General features: G+C 44.6%; 1 protein-coding gene and 1 non-coding gene across 6 annotated transcripts in view; both read right to left on the bottom strand.

The window, feature by feature from the left end:
- Positions 1 to 1,067: 1,067 nt before the first annotated feature.
- Positions 1,068 to 1,136, bottom strand: TRNAG-UCC (transfer RNA glycine (anticodon UCC)). The gene has a single exon. It is a non-coding gene; the product is annotated as a tRNA-Gly (tRNA).
- A 4,402-nt stretch (positions 1,137 to 5,538) lies between these two features.
- MTHFSD (methenyltetrahydrofolate synthetase domain containing) overlaps positions 5,539 to 19,224 on the bottom strand; it is a 31,936-nt gene continuing 18,250 nt past the window's right edge. For all 5 annotated transcript variants that reach the window (XM_061594140.1, XM_061594142.1, XM_061594141.1 and 2 more), the window contains one exon: positions 5,539 to 14,268. In XM_061594140.1, the coding sequence (XP_061450124.1) occupies positions 13,771 to 14,268 (498 nt within the window). In that variant the 3' untranslated portion in view covers positions 5,539 to 13,770. The remainder of the gene's footprint in view (positions 14,269 to 19,224) is intronic.

Genomic DNA, 19,224 nt, shown 5'->3' with positions numbered 1-19,224 from the left:
ATGTCCATTAACTTCAATAGGTCTACTCTTGAGTAGGACTAGCATTGTCTCTCCCTACATCTCTGGCTGGCTACTGTTTGTTTCAAAGGGGTATTTACAAGGGAACTTCTCAATGGATTGTGGCTCTTATCATTTTGCCTTCCAATCAAACTCTCTCTCTCTGAGCTGAAATTAACTAGCATGACATTTGTAAAAAAAAAAAAAAAGTCCCTTGCCCCCTCTTTCTACTTTTCTTCTGCTCTCTGGACCTACCACAGTCCCAACCTCTCTGGAGATCTACCTTTCACAAAGCTGTTTCTTTTCAGGCCTGATTATTTTGGGCCCAAGGGGGATTTCTCTCAGCTCAGCTTACAGCGAAATTATCAATAACTTCGACCGAGGCAATTAATGGCACAAATGCCTCGCTGTGTGTAGCTCAAGTGTGGCATGTGGCTGGCCATTTCTGCAGGTTGGGGCTGTGTGTGCTGGATTTTGGCTTTTAATAAAGCAACATTCATCAAGCTGGAAGAGAAGGAAAGGAGAATTCGTGCTCCCCCCCCTGCGCTCGAGTCAAAACTGAAATAGCAGAAACAAACAAGCCAGAGTAGGGCAATGTTTTCCCTTCTCAGGTCAATCTGCAGTGGAGATATTTTTCAAGAAGCAAAATATTCATTAACCTCCCTCCCCCATGCCCTTTCCTAAATAATACCTGTCAGTCAGATTCCTGAGAAACCTGACATGGACAGAAGTGTCCCTTCGGGAAGTGTACATGTTTGCAGAGCGCTGGAGTTCAAATCCCCCAATGAAAACTGCAGGAAAGCTGTCGTGACATTCTGCTTCTGCTTCATGTGGTTGTCAGACCCACCCATCTGGCCCCCTTTGAAAAACTCTCTTGCTTCTATCGAACCCTGAACACCTGGGTTTCTACTCCTCTGCTTTAGCTATGCCAGCGAAAGGTCCAGAGCACAGGGACCTAGGAAGCAGCCTTGCAGTGAGTCAGACTGTTGGTCTATCTAGCTCATTATGGCCTACACTGACTGGCAGCGGCTCTTCAGAGTTCCAGACAAGGAAACTTCCCCAGCCCTACCTGGAGATGCCAGGAATTGAACCTGGGACCTTCTGCATGGAAAGCAAGTGCTCTGCCACTGAGCTACGGCCCTGGAGGCTTGTGCCAACCTGTTGCCCTCCTGGTATTTTGGGCCATGACTCCCATCCGCCCCAGCCAGCACCACTGATGGAGGCAGTAGGCCCTTGTGCATCAGTTGCTGGGAATCACAAGCAGGAAGAGTGCTGTTGCACTCAGGTCCTGCATGCAGGTTTCTTGCGGGTGTCTGGTTGGTCACTGTGAGAGAACAGAGTGCCGGACTAAAGAGGCCTTTGGACTGATTCAGCAGGCTCTTCGTACGTTCTTATGGGGGCACCAGGCTGGCAGAGCCTGGTTCAGAGAACTGATGCACAGCCAGGGATGTGAGTTGAGTTGGGCTGAATTTTTGTTTTACGCAAATTCAACATCGGGACAACATTGTAGCATTTGGAAATGGACTTTTTGGATCTGGAATATTTCCCTGTAGAAATGTGACATTGCAGGAGTACTTCTCATGAGGTTCAGGGCATGAGCTAGTAGAGCTTTGAATGTAACACCTTGTCTGGTTGCCATAGGCAACCGGGAACTCCACACAGGCGAGTGAGTGGGCTGGTGCAGGAAGAGCCGATTGCTCTAGCCTGCTTGGCACCAGTGGTAGCCATGGAGGAAGTAAGGGTTTTCCCCTTCATGAGCAGCATGGAAACACAGTCATCAGTTGGTGGGTGTGGGGATGGGGCCATTCACCCCTCATTGCCAGCACATTTGATAGGTCAAATTTTTTTTACGACTCTGAAGATGCTAGTAGCCTGAGCTAAGGGACTGCCTCACACATATATTCATGCCCAACAACTGGAAAGTTTCTTCTTCTACTTTCCAGAGAGAACATTAAGGTAAGGGGCAGGCCAACCTGGCCCCAACCATTGGCCAGAGAAGCTGCTGTTGCTCCAGTTCTTATTCTCCTCTTCCCTCCCCATATGTTTTTCCTTTTGTGTTGTGCCTACTGGATTGTAAGCCTGTGGACAGAGACAGTCTTGCTTTTTAATAGATGTACAGCACTGAGTAAATGTAGGAGTGTAATCATGATGAATTTAGGTTTGTCTTTGCTTATGGCAGCCAATGAAGGGGCAAGGCAGATCTCCTGGACAAAGCAGGAAGAAGAAAGGCCTCCCAGGCTGTGGTCACGCTTGCCCAAGGGGCCTGGTTTGCGGGCTCCAGGTGAGAGTTGGCACGGTTCCGTATGACTCAGTGCTGAGTGAACCAGCCAAACCATAATATGCCTTGGATGCCAGCTTTTCCCCAGGCCATTGAGCTCAGTCTAAACAGGCAGGTCCCCTTTCCACGCTATGCACCTTTTGACAGAGGAGTAAAGATAAGGCACCAAGGAGCCATTTTAACCCCATCAGGCCTGCCCCCGCAAAGAGGGGTCTTTTATTTTTTTAATACTTTGCCAGGGAAGGTTGTGGCTCAGTGGTGCAGCATCTGCTTTGCATGCAGGAGATCCCAGTTTCAATCCCCAACATTTCCAGGTAGGGGTGGGAGAGACTACTGTCCGATATGCTGGAGTGCGGCTGCCAATCAGTGCAGGCACTAAGACGCTAGATGGGCCAATGGCCTGACTCAATGTAAAACAGCTTCCTACGTTCCTGTGTTCTGGACAGCTGGCATAGCAGCTAAGGCAAAATTATTACACTTTTTTTTTAAAAAAAGTATACTTAAGCTGGCGACCTGCATTTTGCAGACAAAGCAGCCATGCCCCCCTCCCCCCAATCCCAAATACGCTCCTAATCCGGATTGGGCCCTGCACCGGTTTGCTACTGAAAACCTGCCACTTCTTGGCTGCGATTTGTCCCAAATGCCATTTGCAGAGAGGGAGTGATTTTTGGCAGGAAACCGCCAGTCCGTTTCCCATGATGACAGCTTTTCTTCAAAATAAAAGCGGTCAGTTTATTTTGCGACCCTGTACACCAGGGACACAGAAGCTTTTCCAGGCTGAGGGCCAGGTCCCTTCACAAGGCACTTTCTGGGGGCCGCATGCCAGTGCATGTTGGGAACAGATGCAGAAATGGGTGGACCAATGGATGCAATCCTCATCTTCGGACAAGAGGCTGCATTCTAGTCAGGCAAAAGCCAGAGGTTTCTAATCCACGGAGATTCCCCCCTCTCCTTCCTTGCAAGCAAGAGGTTCAAGGACACATTTTAGCCCAGGTTAAAGGAGTCAAAGAAGGTGCAGCACAGGGACAGTGAGGGGTGTGGCCTGGAGAAATGAGATGTGGCTTTCTCCCAAGGGCCAGGTACCGAGGCTTGGAGGGCTGCATTTGGCCCCTGGCCTTGAGATCCCCCATCTCGACCGTACAGAGTAAGCCCCACCAAATGCAATAGGACTTACTCCTGAGTAGACATGGTTAGAATTGTGCTGTCCGTCAATTAATTCATTTAATATGTATCAATTTGCCTAGGGATACAAATATATTTCCTTAGGATTGTCTCCTGCTAAATTCTACTCAGAGTAGACCCATTGAGGTTAATAAACCTAAGTTAGTCAAGAAGCCTTTTAAGTAGAGACTTTTATCCCAGTCTGCATCTGTACTGGAATTGTTTTTATGTTTTGTTTTTAAGATGACTTCATTGTTTTATTTGCTGCCCTGTTTGGGCTCCTTTGAGAGGCATGGTGGGATAATACAGTTGTTATTAGCAACTGTGTTGAATGTAGAATTTATATTGATTTTTGTTGCAATGTAAACCACTGTGAGATGTTTTGAGATATAAAGCGGTATGCAAGTTAAATGAACAAAATATAAATTTAACAATTAATAACAATGCCCACTAACTTCAGTGGGTCTACTCTGAAGTAGGACTAGCACTGGATACAGCCCTTAGTGCTTAGATTACCCATGCATGTGCTGAAATAGGCATCATCATAGGATCTAACATGTGAACGTGTGTAACAAATGCACCCGATGGTCACTTTCTGTGAGAGAAAACCCACATCAGGAGGGGGCAATTTGGAGAGACAGTGGCTAGGGATTGGATGGTTATGTGCTTGACTTGCTGACATTCCTCCCCACTGCCTGCTTCCCAAGTTATCTTTTCCTACATAAAAATCAAAAGTAATCTACTTATCCTATAGAGAAAATTCCAAAACCCACCTCTCGGCAATAGCTTTATTAGACAAACCAAAATATTACCCCCCAAAAAAGTGTGCACATTTTTTTCAATTAATTTTTATTCAGATTTTCAAAACCAAAACAATACAAAAAGAAAAAAACACAAATCAATAACTAATACAATAAAAAAATAAAAATAAAAATATTGACTTCCGATTTGTCGTAGTTCAGCTATAAATCTATAATATATAACAAGCCTGTCTCTTAATAGATTATAAAATCACCTTCCTCCAGCGGTTATCTTAATTGGTTTCAAATCTCATTAACATCATATCATTTTATTCTTCCACAAAAAGTCAAAGAGAAGTTTCCAATCTTTGAAATATATGTCCATCAATTTTTTTCTAGATAAACATGTCAATTAATCGAACTCATCAAGTCTACTAAGTCCAGTAATTTCAAATCGCTCTTCTTCCATTATCCATATTGGTTCCATCTTCCATCTTTACGCACCCAATAATCTTGCTGTCATAGTCATATAATAAAAGTCTGATAGGAATTTCCTTTATCACAGATATTTTCTTGCCATCAATTCCGAACGTATCACTGAAGTATTGTTGCAAAGCCGCATCTCTGTTCCTCTTTTTTACATGATACACTAGCACATCTCTTGAAGATTTTTCCATTAACACAAAACAGGGATTAATTCTGTTAACTTTCTCCATTTCGAGTTCCATCAAATCCTTCCAATCCAGGAATTTTTTTGAACCGATAATATCTTTATCTCCAATCTCTTCAATTCCTTCAGGGACAGCACTGATTTCCAAACCATAATATTTGTCTCCAGGATCCATCACAGCCAGGAAATCCAAATCTTTTTCCATGTCCATATTTAATCCAATCTCCATAGTTTGAACCTTGCCTTTAATTTCTCTTTCATCCTTTTTTGGTTTTCCAGATCTATCTTTATTCTCCTTTCTCATAGAATCCTGAATTTCTTTCAGCTCCTGTCTCATTTCGTCAAATTCAATTCTCCACGCTTGTCTATTATTTCTCAATTCTTGTTTTATTGACTTAATCCCATTCATTATTTTCTGAAACATGTCTAAAGATAAAGTCCCTTCTTGTACATCCATGGTCTTCTTAATTGTCATTCTTAAAGCAAAAGGAACTAAACTCCTTCAATTTTCAATGTCCCAAGCAAAAAGCAGTTTATTTCTTTATCCAGTTATAAAGGAGTTAATCTTTCAAACCAACTGGTGTCACACTCTAGACAGCCCTTATCTCTTATATGCCCAGAAGTGCAAAAACAACTTTAGTTCACAGCGTCCTAATGACTAGTAGCAAAGAGAATGAGCAGATTCGTCAAAAAAGAAAAAAAAAGAAAAAGTAGATCAGAAAAAATAGTCCCAGACATATATTACACAAAAGTCTTATAAATAAAAAAGATTTTTCTTTTCTCTTCCAATCAAAAACCCCTCATCCGTTGTAATCTTTACAATGCCATTTTCCATGTCAGCTTTTTGCAATAGGAAAAAGATAGGCTATTTTTATTTTCCTTCCCCTTAGTTCCGTGAGTAAAAAAGAAGGAAAGTTTTGGCTCACCCAGGTTTTCTTAATTGCTGATCCTTTGACAAATCTCTTTAGCTGTATAGATAAGAAAGTGATAAGCATAGACAGAAGGACGCTTGCCTGTTAGTCCGTTTTTTTAAAAAAGGGAAAAAAAACGGGTCACAATCAGCTGAGCTAGCTAAAAATCCTCGCTCCGTCCGAGCTGCTGGAAGACCTTCTTTCACAGACGATTCTGACGAATTCCAGTCTCCCACAACCACAACAAAGCTGTGTGGGAAATCTCACGTTTCTTCCTTATCCAGAAGAAATTATCCCCAGTCAAAAAAGACCCTTCTGACTGGATTTAAGGCTGAAAAAGTTTCATCCAAGACGGGAGCCCGTCTCAGAGCTGCACAGGCGGAGGGATCCTCCTGGGAAGTCCAAAAGTGTGCACATTTTTGAGTTTCCAAAATTATCTAGAATCTTCCAGGAGATACCAGACAAGCCCCACCCTTGGTGTGTTTTCAATGGCCCTTCAAGGCTGCCTCTTTACAATGGCATTTAGCAACTTAAGCTACCTGAGTTGCAGAATTATAATTATTCCTATTATCCCGGATAGGTGCTTGGTTTCTTGGGTGCCAGCAAGGCTTTGAGATAACGTTTGGGGATTTCTGTGGTGCTTCATTTGGTTTTAAACAGTATTTTATTGTCTCTTTGATATGTGGCTGTAAACCGCTTTGAGAAGAATGTTTGAAAGCAGCATACCAAGGGGTAGTCTAATTTCTGTTGTCTGTGTTCTGGCAACCTCTAGGTTAGATGCGTTATATATGTGAGACTGCCACTGAAGACAGCTAGTGCAGAATTTGGCAGCCAGATTGTGGACCAGGGTAAGCCAGTCCACACATATAATACCAGTTCTGGCACTGAACTGAAAAAATGTCCCTCACCCCTGGTTTAGGGTCTCAGCATGTGTTAATCTGGCCCTGCTACAGAAAGCCCACAAGCAGGCAATAATCCTCTCCTCTTGTTGGGCCTGTCCCCAGAAACTGGTTTCCGGTGATTTGTTGCCCCTGGACATGGAGGTTCATTTAGCTGCCATGGCTAGTCGCTGCTGATGTGTAGCCACCAAGCCTTTTCAATCGCTCAAAGGTTTCAAACCCACAAATCCTATTAATCTGCCTGCACAGTGCAGCCCTAATGAAGGCCAGTATTGACCACTGAGGAAGGGGCCACCCAGCCAGCCTAGGAAATCTTTGCAGTCTCCTGCTCAACCTTCTCCCAACCACTCTATTCTTATCGCGGCAAGAATCCACATCTCTGCTGGGAATCAAGCATGGAGTGCATCTGTTTAAGGTCCATTTAAGCCACGCATGACAGCAGTCACCCTTTTCTTTTGCAAAGACCATGGCGGGGGTAAGGAGGGGGGGAATATTTATTTCGCACAAGGATTTGCCAACTGGATTCCCTCCACCCCAAGCTATCTGACAATCATGAACATTTTTACTGGCTTGTGAATGCATTTCAGAGCGGCTGGCAGTTGCAGTTGCACACCATGCTCTGAAGAGATGCTTGTTCTTCAATGATCACATGTGTGTGTGTTCATTTCATTGGAAATGGGTGGCTTTTCATAGTCTCCTTTTGTGCGCACACAGTTGCTCCCCATTACGTCCAAGACCTTGTACATGGAAAAGTGCCATTTGTGCGCTGGATCCTGAGGATTGCATTCAACAATGTTCACAGGAATGCAAGAAGCTGCCTTATACAGAGACAGACATTGATCCATCTAGTTCAGTACTGTCTACACGGACAGGCAGCAGCTCTCCAGGATTTCAGACAGAAGTCTCTCCTAGCCCTATGTGGAGACGCCAGGGATTGAACCTGGGACCTTCTGCATGCAAGGCAGATGCTCTACCACTGAGTTACAGCCCTTCAACTTAGAGGAGAGCCAGGACACACAGCTACTCTGTACATTTAAAGCAGTATCATGGCTTCCCCCAAAGAATCCTGAGAACTGTAGTTTGTTAAGTGTGCTGGGAACCTTCCTCTTACAACAAGTCTTTTGAGTAGAGATCTTTCCCAATCTGTATCTGAATTGTTTTAGTTTTTAGATGTCTGTTTTTAGATGCTTTTGATTGTTTTATCATTTTTGTGTTTGACACCCTAGGGTCCTCTGGGAGGAAGAGGGTGGAATATAAATTTAAATACTACTACTACTTCTATTTACTAGCAACTCTGTGAGGGGTCTCTTCTTAACAACTCTCAGCACCCTTAACAAACTACAGTTCCCAGGATGCTTTGGGGAAAGCCATGACTGTTAAATCAGTATAAGACTCCTTCAAATGTATGGTGTGGATGTGATCCCTTTGAAATGAATAGACATGACTAACTTAGGTTCATTCATTTCAGTGGGTCTACTTTGTGAATGCAACTTTAAAAGATGAGAATAACTATTATTTAAAATAAGAATAATGAATAAAATCAAAATAAAAAACTCTGCGCATGTCCATATGCCTTTTGGAGTGCCTGGATGAGGCCTTGATGCATTGATTCAGAATACCACAGCCCTGCAAGGTACACAGAGCAGTCTGCATCAAAACTCCCAAAACACACATGGATGAAAAACAGATATTACTATCTCAGAGGCAAGGTATACCAATTAAAAGATGTAGCAAAATCTTGACTGAATTCAAAATTTGGCATGATTTCATTATGACATTTTTGGAACATAATTTCCCCCCAGATGTTTCTTGTGAAAATTGATGTTGAACAATACTTAAACTGTAACCACCACCGCTCCAGCCTCGCAATCATTATGTCGTCTTACGATGAATTTTGTTTGTTTACTCTGATAAAGTCTAACTTCTCAAGGTGGTTAGCAATAAAACAGAAGATAAAATATAAAAATTGTTAACATAAATCAAACACTTTTAAACTGGGGAATATGGGGGGGCAAAATAGATATAAAAAGGATGTTGTGATGAACGCATTTCTGAAGGCTAAAGAGTATAATGGATTTAGCTAATTTCTTAGGATGTTTTGATGCACCAATTGTGCCACCTGCTGGACACCTGTAGAAGAGATGAGGGCAAAGAAGCAAGGCCCTCTAGAAAACTGTGTAGTTGACAGGCTGATCCTATAAAAGTTTATTCGGAAGCAACCAAATGTGCATAGAGTTCTAGCCATAATGTTTTAGAAATGAGATCTTAAAAAAGACCATGGCTGTATTCCTCATGGTACTGACAGATAGATTTGTAAATTGCATCCAGGCAGAGTGCCTCCCCCTAACTGGGAGATGCTAGTTAATTATAGCGAGACAAATGTACATCCCTAGCTCATATTGTGACAATTCATTCAGGTTATTTTTAAAAGAATATTTCTGGAGCTTTGCCTTAGTTTCCTGGCACTTAATATTTTGAGTCCCATTGCCGTTTGGAATGGAAATTAATTTCGAAAAGCCTGAAATAGCCTCCAGCTATTGGAATACTCCTTTCTGTGAAAAGTGCTCCAAATCTAATGATCAGCATGCAAACCCACACCTGGAAGAGCAGGATATAATAATGCTTCCCTGGGGATTTGCAAGGAACCAGGAGTTTATGTACAATAGGAATTGCTGTGCCTGTTTACATGCAGTAGCAAAGAATGACTCCCATATATCAACAGCCTGAGTGATTGTTTCCTTTCGGAGATGAAAACTTCGCTTTCTGTAAACGAAACAGTCCCAAGGCATAGAAGTCTTCTATAAAGGCAATCAGCTCCTGAGATAGCAACCTTTAAAATTCTTCCAAACAAGGACAAGGTCTTTTTTCTTTTCTTTTTACAAGACATGTATTTTGATTTTCTGGCATCTGCATGATGAGATTGCATCATCCTGCGTGACGCAAGTTTGGCTGTTTATTTTCTCCAGGAAGTTCAAAGTGGCATAGATGGTCCTCCCCCTCCTCTCTATTTTATCCTCAAAACATTCCTGTGAGGTAGGCAGAGACACTGTGACTGGCCCAAGGCCACTCTGCAAGCTTCATGGCTGGGTGTGGATTTAAAGCCTGGGCTCCCAGATCGTAGTCCAACACTCTAACTGCTGGCTCTTGTTCTTGCTCCCAGGCCTCTTTGGGGGAAGACATGACTGTTTAAGGTGGAAGAATAGTGGAATAAATGTATGGCCATGGTCTGACTCAGGGTAGAGGCACCCTCACTGTTCTGCTGGTTCCAATGCATCTTCACCTCTCTCTTCTGAAAATGGGGGCACCCGACGCTAGCGAAACCCTGCCCCTTTCTTCTGTAAGACCTGGTGGAAGCAGCTGGAGTGCATTTTCATTCAACTTCAAAGAGATTTCACAATGGATTGGCAGACCTGTTACCCCTCCAGTGTGGCCAATGGAAACTCTTTGGGGGAGGTGACTTGTGGGTTCACAGCCCCAGTATAAGTCAGGTTCCCAGTGACCAAGCAAGCCCCTGACTGGGGGGGGGAAGGTAAGGAGGAGGCCTTTCTCCATTATGTTGGTTTCTTTCAAACTATTACAAGGCATCAGTGTAATTGCTTTTAGCTTTTGTTTTCCTTAGGCAAAACAAGAGAGGGGTGCAGAAGGGGAAGGAAGAACGTTCTGTGGGATTTTGCACAGAAAGCAACTCGTCAACCTTGAAAAGGTTTCATTTAATGCTTCATGAAAGGGCTGCCTCTCTTGGGGCATCATAATGTGCTTAAAATATACTTAAGAGTACACCCTGGAGCTACGAAAAACATTTCCAACTCTTGTATTATTATTTTCTTTTTTTATATAAGAAAGAGAACATTGCAATGCTTATTTTGAGTTTTTGCCTGAGATCAGCTGCAAAAGTGCTTCTGTTTAGAAATATATATATATATCCAGCCAAAATCCCACCGTGTTTTTTTTTTTCCAGGAAAGAAACATATGTTTTCTGTGTTGGTTGGGATGACGGTGATCTTGGTGTGGAAGAACTTGCAGTGGTTCCATTGTCATGGACAGATCACTACCTGGTCGGGTTTAGACTCACTGGGACTCAGAGCCTCTGCAGGGGTGGGGGACCGATTAGAATGGTCCGTCCCAAGAGGCTGATGGATCCGGATGGTTTCCTGATGGCTCTTGGAGATTTTCCTGTCACCTTGGCAGGCGATCCTGTCAAAGCCCTGGTTGATCTCTGGAATAGAGAAATGACCAGGGCGGTGGACACGATCACTCCCGAGCGTCCCCTCTTTCGGAGTGGAGCCAAACCGGTTCCATGGTTTTCCAAGGAGCTGGTGGTGATGAAGCGTGTCAGATGGGGACTAGAGCGACGTTGGCGGAAGACTCGGAGCAAAGCTGATCGATCTCGGGCTAGAGCCTATTTGAAGGCCTACTCCGAGGCAGTACGGGCTAAGAAGAAATCTTTCTTCTCGGCCTCCATTGCATCTGCTGGGAGCCGTCCAGCGGAACTGTTTCGAGTGGTTAGAGGGCTTATAAGTTCCAGCCCCCGTGAGGGTAATTCTGACCACTCAGCAGACCGCTGTCAAGAATTTGCATGGCACTTTGCGGACAAAGTCGCTCAGATTCGCTGTGACTTGGATGCTAAAATTGATACAGTCTCTGAGGATCTAACTTCGGCACCTGTTTCTCCAATTAAAATGGATTCTTTTCAACTTGTTCTACCCGAGGATGTGGACAAGATCCTTGGAGCGGCGCGTGCCACCACGTGTGTACTGGACCCTTGCCCTTCCTGGCTCATTAGAAGTACCAGAGGGGGACTGGTCGATTGGGTCAGGGGAATAGTTAATGCCTCTCTACAACAAGGCAGAATTCCATCATGCTTAAAGGAGGCAGTTATAAGACCACTGCTGAAAAAGCCCTCCCTGGATCCCTCTTTACTAGGTAACTACCGGCCAGTCTCCAATATTCCATTTTTAAGCAAGATAATAGAGCATGTGGTGGTCGCCCAACTCCAGAGATTCCTGGATGATATGGATTATCTGGATCCATTTCAATCTGGTTTCAGGCCTGGCTATGGGACAGAGACGGCTTTGGTCACCTTGGTGGATGACCTACGCAGAGAACTGGACAGAGGGAGTGTGTCTCTGCTGGTTCTACTGGACCTCTCAGCGGCTTTCGATACCATCGATCATGGTATCCTTCTGGGCCGCCTTGCCGAGATGGGACTTGGGGGCACTGTGTTACAGTGGCTCCAGTCCTTCCTGGAGGACCGAACCCAGAAGGTGGTACTGGGGGACTCCTGCTCGACCCCTTGGCCATTGACCTATGGGGTCCCTCAGGGTTCCGTTTTGTCCCCCATGTTATTCAACATCTACATGAAACCGCTGGGAGAGGTTGTCCGGGGTTTTGGGGTTCGGTGCCATCAGTATGCTGATGACACTCAACTCTATTTCTCTTTTCCACCTGAAGCCAAGGAAGCCGTACAGGCCCTAAACCAGTGTCTGGCATCAGTGATGGACTGGATGAGGGCAAACAAGTTGAGATTAAATCCTGACAAAACAGAGGTACTCCTGGTCAGTCGGAGGGCAGATCAGGGAATAGGGATTCAACCGGTGCTGGATGGGGTCGCACTCCCCCTGAAGTCTCAGGTTCGCAGTTTGGGTGTACTCCTGTACTCAGCTTTGAATTTGGAGGCCCAGATTGCTACTGTATCCAGGAGCGCATTTGCCCAATTAAAACTGGTGCGCCAGCTGCGCCTGTTCCTGGAGCTACCTGATCTGACTAGGGTGATGCATGCGTTGGTTACATCCCGCTTAGACTACTGTAATGCGCTCTATGTGGGGCTGCCTTTGAAGACTGTTCGGAAACTTAAATTGGTACAAAGAGCTGCAGCCAGAGTGCTAACCGGGGCTGGTTACAGGGACCATACAACTCCCCTGTTACAACAGCTCCACTGGCTGCCAATTTGTTTCCGGTCACAATTCAAAGTGCTGGTTTTGACCTACAAAGCCCTATACGGCTCAGGTCCAGACTATTAGACAGATCGTATCTCCCTACATGAACCTGTCCGGGATTTGAGATCTTCAGGTGAGGCCCTTCTTGTGTTCCCCACACCTTCGCAAGCACATATGATGCCGACACGAGATAGGGCCTTTTCGGTGGCCACCCCTAGGCTGTGGAACTCCCTTCCGAGTGAGGTGCGATCAGCTCCCTCCTTGCCATCTTTCCGGCGACAAGTAAAGACTGTTTTATTTCAACGGGCATTTGGGATAGAGAACGACCAGGATTAAGTGTCATAGGTTTGGTGATTACATTATATGATTTTATTATTTTAAATTGTCCGCTGTTTTTAACCTATATTTTATGGTTTTAATTTTTCTCATAGTTTAATTCTTTTTAATAATATACTCTGTATGTTTTAATGGTGTTTTTAGTTGTAAGCCGCTCTGAGTCCTTTTGGAAAAAGGGCGGGGTAGAAATAAAGTTTATTATTATTATTATAATATATATATATATATATATAAACATATCCCGTTTTTGCACAGCCCATTATGTTGTAGAAAGCAAACAAAAACAAAACACTTCTCTGCAAGTAGAAAACTGGCAAATGGGGAATGGGCTGGGTTAGAATTATTCTTGACATGCTACTTTTCTACTGAAAGGGAGCAGGCAGAAACGGCATCCCTCACCTGCTGCAGACCCTTCTGCCGCCTCATTGGTTCTGCCATGTAGACCAAGCTCTGACATTACTTACCATCCTCAGGAGCAGGCAAAGTAGCTTTGGGGAGGTCAGGGGAGATGAAACCATGGACCTCCAGCTACTGATATACTACATCTCTCATCATCCCTGAGCATTGGCTACGCTAACTGGGGCTGATGGAAATTGGGATCCAACATATGGAGGGCCACATCTTTCTGCCTTCCTGGAGGAGGACAAATCTGTTCTAAAGCCACAGCATTCACCAAAAAATCCCACATTTCTTCATGGGGACATTTGTGGTATTTCATGGTTCAAGTGTACTTGCCTAAGGAGGGAGCCTCCAAGATCAACAGCAGCTTCCGGCCATCCCTGAAAACCTTGGACCATTGTTGTACCGAGATCTGTGTCTGCTGCCGTATGTGTTGCAACACCCTACTGGGGTCTGCTTGCCAGTTTGCTGCGCTGGTTCCTAGCCAGTTCCACTCGCAGCGGACTACCTCGGAGGCTTAAACCTTGAAGGGCTGCAGCAGCAGTGTCAGCCGTGGTTTGATCATTGTAATTGAGAAATGCCCGGTGTTGCGCTCCTTGCCATATCAGTCGTGCAGGAGTCACGTGAGAAGCTCGCAGGGCATCCTTTAACTCGCTCACTCTGGTTCCTTGAGGGATGCTGCCCACATAAACAGTGACAGGGGCAGCAGAGAGGGGCCATTTGTCTGATAAAGCCTCATCTTCTGGATTTGCTTGGGACAAGCTGGTCTTGTCCTGGAAATGGCTACTTTCAGGTCTACTTTTCCTGGCTACTCTCGCAGGCTTGCCAGCAGCTGGAACATCTGGCTGTTCATCCCTGAGGGCGACAACCTTGCCTTCTTGTTTCTCTCTGTAGCGAAGGTTCTTGAGGATTGGGATTTTCTCCAGCATTTCATAACTGATCTACAATGGAGAGAAATGTTAGTTTTCCTCCCCTTTAAACAAACACAAACTTCAAAATGGAAGATCAGGCCATCACGTAGGCTTGTCAGTAACATCAACAGGACATCAGAACCATCAGATGACATACAAGATGTGCAAAACACAACCGGGCTCTGTGAAGACCAAGCTCCTGCCGGGAAGCACCACACACTTCACAAATACTGTTGATCTATATTACAGCTCACTGTCTTTTTTTTTTTTTTTTGCGCTGTTTGGAGAAAGATTCATGAAGCATGGTCCAGTGGCCTGCTGGATCCTATTCTTCCCCTCCCACCAACTTCCCTTCTGGGCTGATAGAGCTCCGTGGGTGAAAGAACAGTGGGCATTTTAATTAATAATGCTTACATTCCTTTTTTCCTTTAGTAAGCTTGGAGACCTCCCATCCTGGCACAAATCTAGTCTCCACACTAGGAGATACTACAACGTGAAATATTATACAGCCACTCATCACCTTTTTTCTCTGTTGCAATTTAGATTGCAAGGTCCTTTTGTCTGAGAAACTCTGATTAAAATGCCATGGGCACTTATACATGTACTGTTTAAAATGTACATACTAAAACATTGCTCATTTATTTATACCTTGTCTTTTCTCCAGAGGAACTCCAATACAAAGCATACTTTTTTAAAAAAGATCCTCACAACTACTCTACAAGTTAGGTCGAGAAGTGATGACTGGCCCAAGGTCACCCAGTGAGCTTCATGGCTGAGTGCGGATTGAAACCCCAGGCTCCATTTAGCCCAGTAGTGTCTATTGCAGGGTGAGGAGCCTGTGGCCTTCCAGATGTTGTGGACTACAACTCCCATCATCTCTGAGCATTGGATCTGCTGGCTAGGGCTGATGGGAGTTGGATTCCATTAGCATCTGGAGGGCACCACGTTGGCTACCATTGCTGTAACCACAACATCACAGTGGCCCTGGACTAGGAAAGCTAGTGCTACCAGGCCCGTTATTAGCGATGTGAAAAACTGGAGTTCCCAGCCCACTGTTGTACAACGTCAATGCTTGAATGGACATCTCTGCTAAATCCCAAGAAAGTGCCACATTTTCAGCTGTGCAACATGTCCTCTGGAGACCTTTGGTAGAGTCACATTTAAAGTACACCACATAGGCTTGGAACCCCCTTTTGCTCTGTTTCCCCAATTTAGAGAGGTGTGTGGTGTAATGGTTAAAGTGTTGGACTATGACCTGGGAGACCAGGATTCGAATCCCCACACAGCCATGAAGCTCACCGGGTGACCTTGGGCCAGTCACTGCCTCTCAGCCTCAGAGGGAGGGAATGGTAAACCCCCTCTGAATACCGCTTACCATGAAAACCCTCTTCATAGGGTCGCCCTAAGTCGGGATCGACTTGGAGGTAGTCCATTTCCATTTCCCCAATTTAGAACAATTTGCTGGTTTTGGTCAAGTTTCCTTGTGAAATGCACAAACTCTATGCTAATATGACCAAATCGGGCCCTCCCCCAGCTCCACCCCATATTCACGTAATGGATCTCTCCTGGACCCAACACAAATGCCTCTTGAGTTACGTTTAATTCCTCTCTAGATATTTGGAGTCTTTATTTAGCCAAGTCATAACAGCAAAAGAAGAAAGGAAAAACCTTGTGCAGAACACAAGGGAAGGAAGTTGCCTCTGTGCTCTCTCTCTTGAAGACAACCCCCCTCCCCACCACTTTATTCCAGGGTTCCCTCTTTCTGCCACCATGGCAGATCCAACCAGTCACACTCTGAAATAACCCCATGATAAGCAGAAGCAATTGTGAAAAGTAAGCCAAATAGACTAAAACATTAATAAAGAAGCAAATATGCAAAATAATTTTAATTTTCATAACAAACCCTGGACTCAGAAAGGGCCTGTTCTGGGTACAACATCTGAGCTACTGAGAAGCACAAAGCAGTGGCAGCTGGTGGCTCCATATCTGTGGGGTTTTATTTATTATATATTTATTAATTATTTGATTTATATCCCGCCCTTCCTCCCGGCAGGAGCCCAGGGTGGCATTTTAGTCTGAACTTTCAAGGAGCTGTTATATTAGCATGGCGTTTGTGCATTCCACAAGGAAACTCGATGAAAAGCACCTTGGACAGCTCCTTGAAAGTTCGTGCTAAAACCCAGAGCGGATTCCACTGCCCCAGAGACACAGAGCCACAGGCCACGAGTGGCACAAAGCATGCACAGACTTGTCTCAAGTCTAAGCCATTATTAGCAGGGCTTAACTGTGGGATCTCAATGTGGAGCAAAAGCCAGAGGCTTCTACACTCAAAACATCTATCTGTATTCCAGCCACACAAACGTTGAGAGGTTTCTCGCTGTCCATTAAGGCACGCAAGAGGCATTGTCACAATTAAAGGGCACATTCCAACCAGGGTGTGTGGAGCAGGACCAGTGAGAGGTGTGGCCTGGAGAGAGGGGGTGTGGTCTGGAGAGAGTCCAGAGGGCCAGACAGAAAGGCCTGGAGCGCTGCATTTGGCTCCGGGCCTGAGGTTCCCTACTCCTGGCTTAAAGTTTTAGGAATATAGGAATGAAAAACTGCTCATCTCGTGTTGCATGCCACAAAAATATTCCAAAATAGGTTTGCCCACTTCCTCCTGAAGAAACAAAGTACATCCTGAAGGCTGGACAATGTCAAGGATAGCACTGTCTGATGGTAGGCAGGGCTCTCGACAGTTCATTGATTTGCCTTTGAGGAGGAGGAAGGCTCCAGCCTGTTACATGACAGCCTAGCCTACAGTCCTGCTTCTTGGAAGCAAGTTTAGTTGTGGACAGGTATGGCATGCTTAGAAGGATCATTGAAAGATATTGACTTTCTCACAAAACTGAAGCTCTAAGCGGGGACATCCCTTGGAGATGATGTGGATCACACCGGTTGTTCCTGGAATGTTCCAGAACCTGCCTTGGGAAATGTCTACAGGAGGCTACTGAAGAGGAAGAGATGGAAACCAACTGTTTTATTCAAGCTGGACATTAGAAGAGCTTTCTAACTTCATGAACTGGTACCCAAGTTTGCTTATATTCCTCTTCCCTCCTCCTCCTTTTTTCCTTTTGCTCCTCTGTCTTTTTAGATTGTAAGCCAGCGGGCAGGGCCTATCTCCTTTTGTTATTGATCTTACAAAAGCCTTTTCTGGTCAGCCAGGGTAAAAACCACCACAAATATATACCTTGGGGAGTCCTCTTTTTTAAAAGAAGCCCTTAAAAATCACCTGCTTTTGCTCAATCATGCCTTATTTTTCCAGTGCTGGCTGATTTACAATGGGCATACAGGCCTGGATGAAAAACACTCTAAAAAGAACGTGCTGTGGGCAAAACAATGGCCCTTTAGAGCAGCTCTTTTGCCTGTTCTGTCATTTGTCCCCACACCCAGATCCTGGAAGGAGGTTGAAGATTCTGGATTTGAAAGAGCAAGAAAGGAAGGATGTCATTTGGGTGGTGTTGTTTTTTTAAAAAAAAAAACATGAAGAGGCTAAAGATGATGTTGATCTCCCAACGCTGCACATATTTTTAGAAATGCTTTGGAGCTGGGACTGCAAGAATTGCTGATAAGGTGATTTTGTTACACATAAGGAGAGCCCTGAAGCTGGATCAGGTCAAAGGCTCATCTAGTCCAGCATCCTGTTCTCACAGTGGCCAACCAGATGCCTCTTCTGGGAAACTGCAAGCAGGAACTGATTGCAAGGTCTCCCTGCATGCAATTCCCAGAAACTAGTATTCAGAAGCATTAATGCCTCCCACAGTGGAGGCAGAGCATAGCCATCATAGCTAGTACCCACTTGTCTAATCCTCTTTTTACAGCCATCCAAGTTGGTGGCCATCACTGCCTCCTGTGGGAGCAAATTCCACATAGCTTAAATATGTGCTGTGTGAAGAAGTGCTTTCTTTCGTCTGTCCTGAATCCTCCAACATTTAGCTTCATTAGATGATCCCATTACATTCTAGTACAGGGATGGGAAGAAATCCGATTCAGTTAGCATTTCAAGCCAAACCTAACAAAGTCACAATTTCCGAAACAATATCAGAACTAAAACACAGCTATCCTTCCAAATGCATGCTTATTCGAATTTTGCAATGCAGTTTGCCAACCAAACAATGTTTCCAAACATGCATATGTTAGGGGAAAGCGTGCATAAAAATGAATATATGGTTGAAAATAACACGCAAAAATGCATTACAGGACAAGAAACGGCTTGCAGAAATGTGTAGATTAGTCAAAACAGCCTACAAAAGTGTGTTTATCAGGAGAAATTCACACTAAAATGCTGGGGAAATGTCATGAGGATTCTTTTCTTAAAAAAACCCAACACAAATTGCTACAGAAATGTGGAGAACCAAATTTAAGATGGGAGAAAAATTAGAAAGAGAGAGAACCAAAATTGACAGGTCTTTCCATTCCTACTCCAGTGTTGTGTGAGAAGGAGAAAAAAGTTTCTCCCTATCCCCCTTCTCCACACCATGCATCATTTTATGTACCTCCATTTTCCTCTGGTGTGTGTTTTAAGTACCTCTATTTGTGAGTGTGTGTATGTGTGTGTGTATGTGTGTGTGTATGTGTAAATAAAAGATCCATCCATTCTCCGTCTTTTCTCACTCTCCCATAGGGTTCCCCCGCCATCTCCCACCCAAATTTAGTTGACCAGAAAGAGCGCCGTGGCTGGGCTAAAGAGAACGATGATGGACCAATCTCCCTTCATGAACAGATGGCAGCACCAGCAGGGTGAGAGTGAGCACATCCTTTCTCCAAAGAAAGATCGCAGCCTTTAATCTCTCCTCTTCTCTCTGATAAGCAAAATAAAAGCAGAAGGGAAGCCAAGTTTTTGATATACAGGCTTCCCTGCAGGCCATTCCTGTCTGCCAGAGTGTGAAAAGCAGCACTAGAGATGAAAGGGTTCCGCAGCGGCGGTGGTCAGAGTGGGAGCGTCCTTTG

The sequence above is a fragment of the Rhineura floridana genome, chromosome 13 (genome assembly GCF_030035675.1).
Source record: "Rhineura floridana isolate rRhiFlo1 chromosome 13, rRhiFlo1.hap2, whole genome shotgun sequence".
Classification (NCBI taxonomy): Eukaryota; Metazoa; Chordata; class Lepidosauria; order Squamata; family Rhineuridae; genus Rhineura; species Rhineura floridana.
The sequence above is the reverse complement of the archived record's forward strand: the minus strand, read 5'-3'. Positions and strand labels throughout refer to the sequence as shown.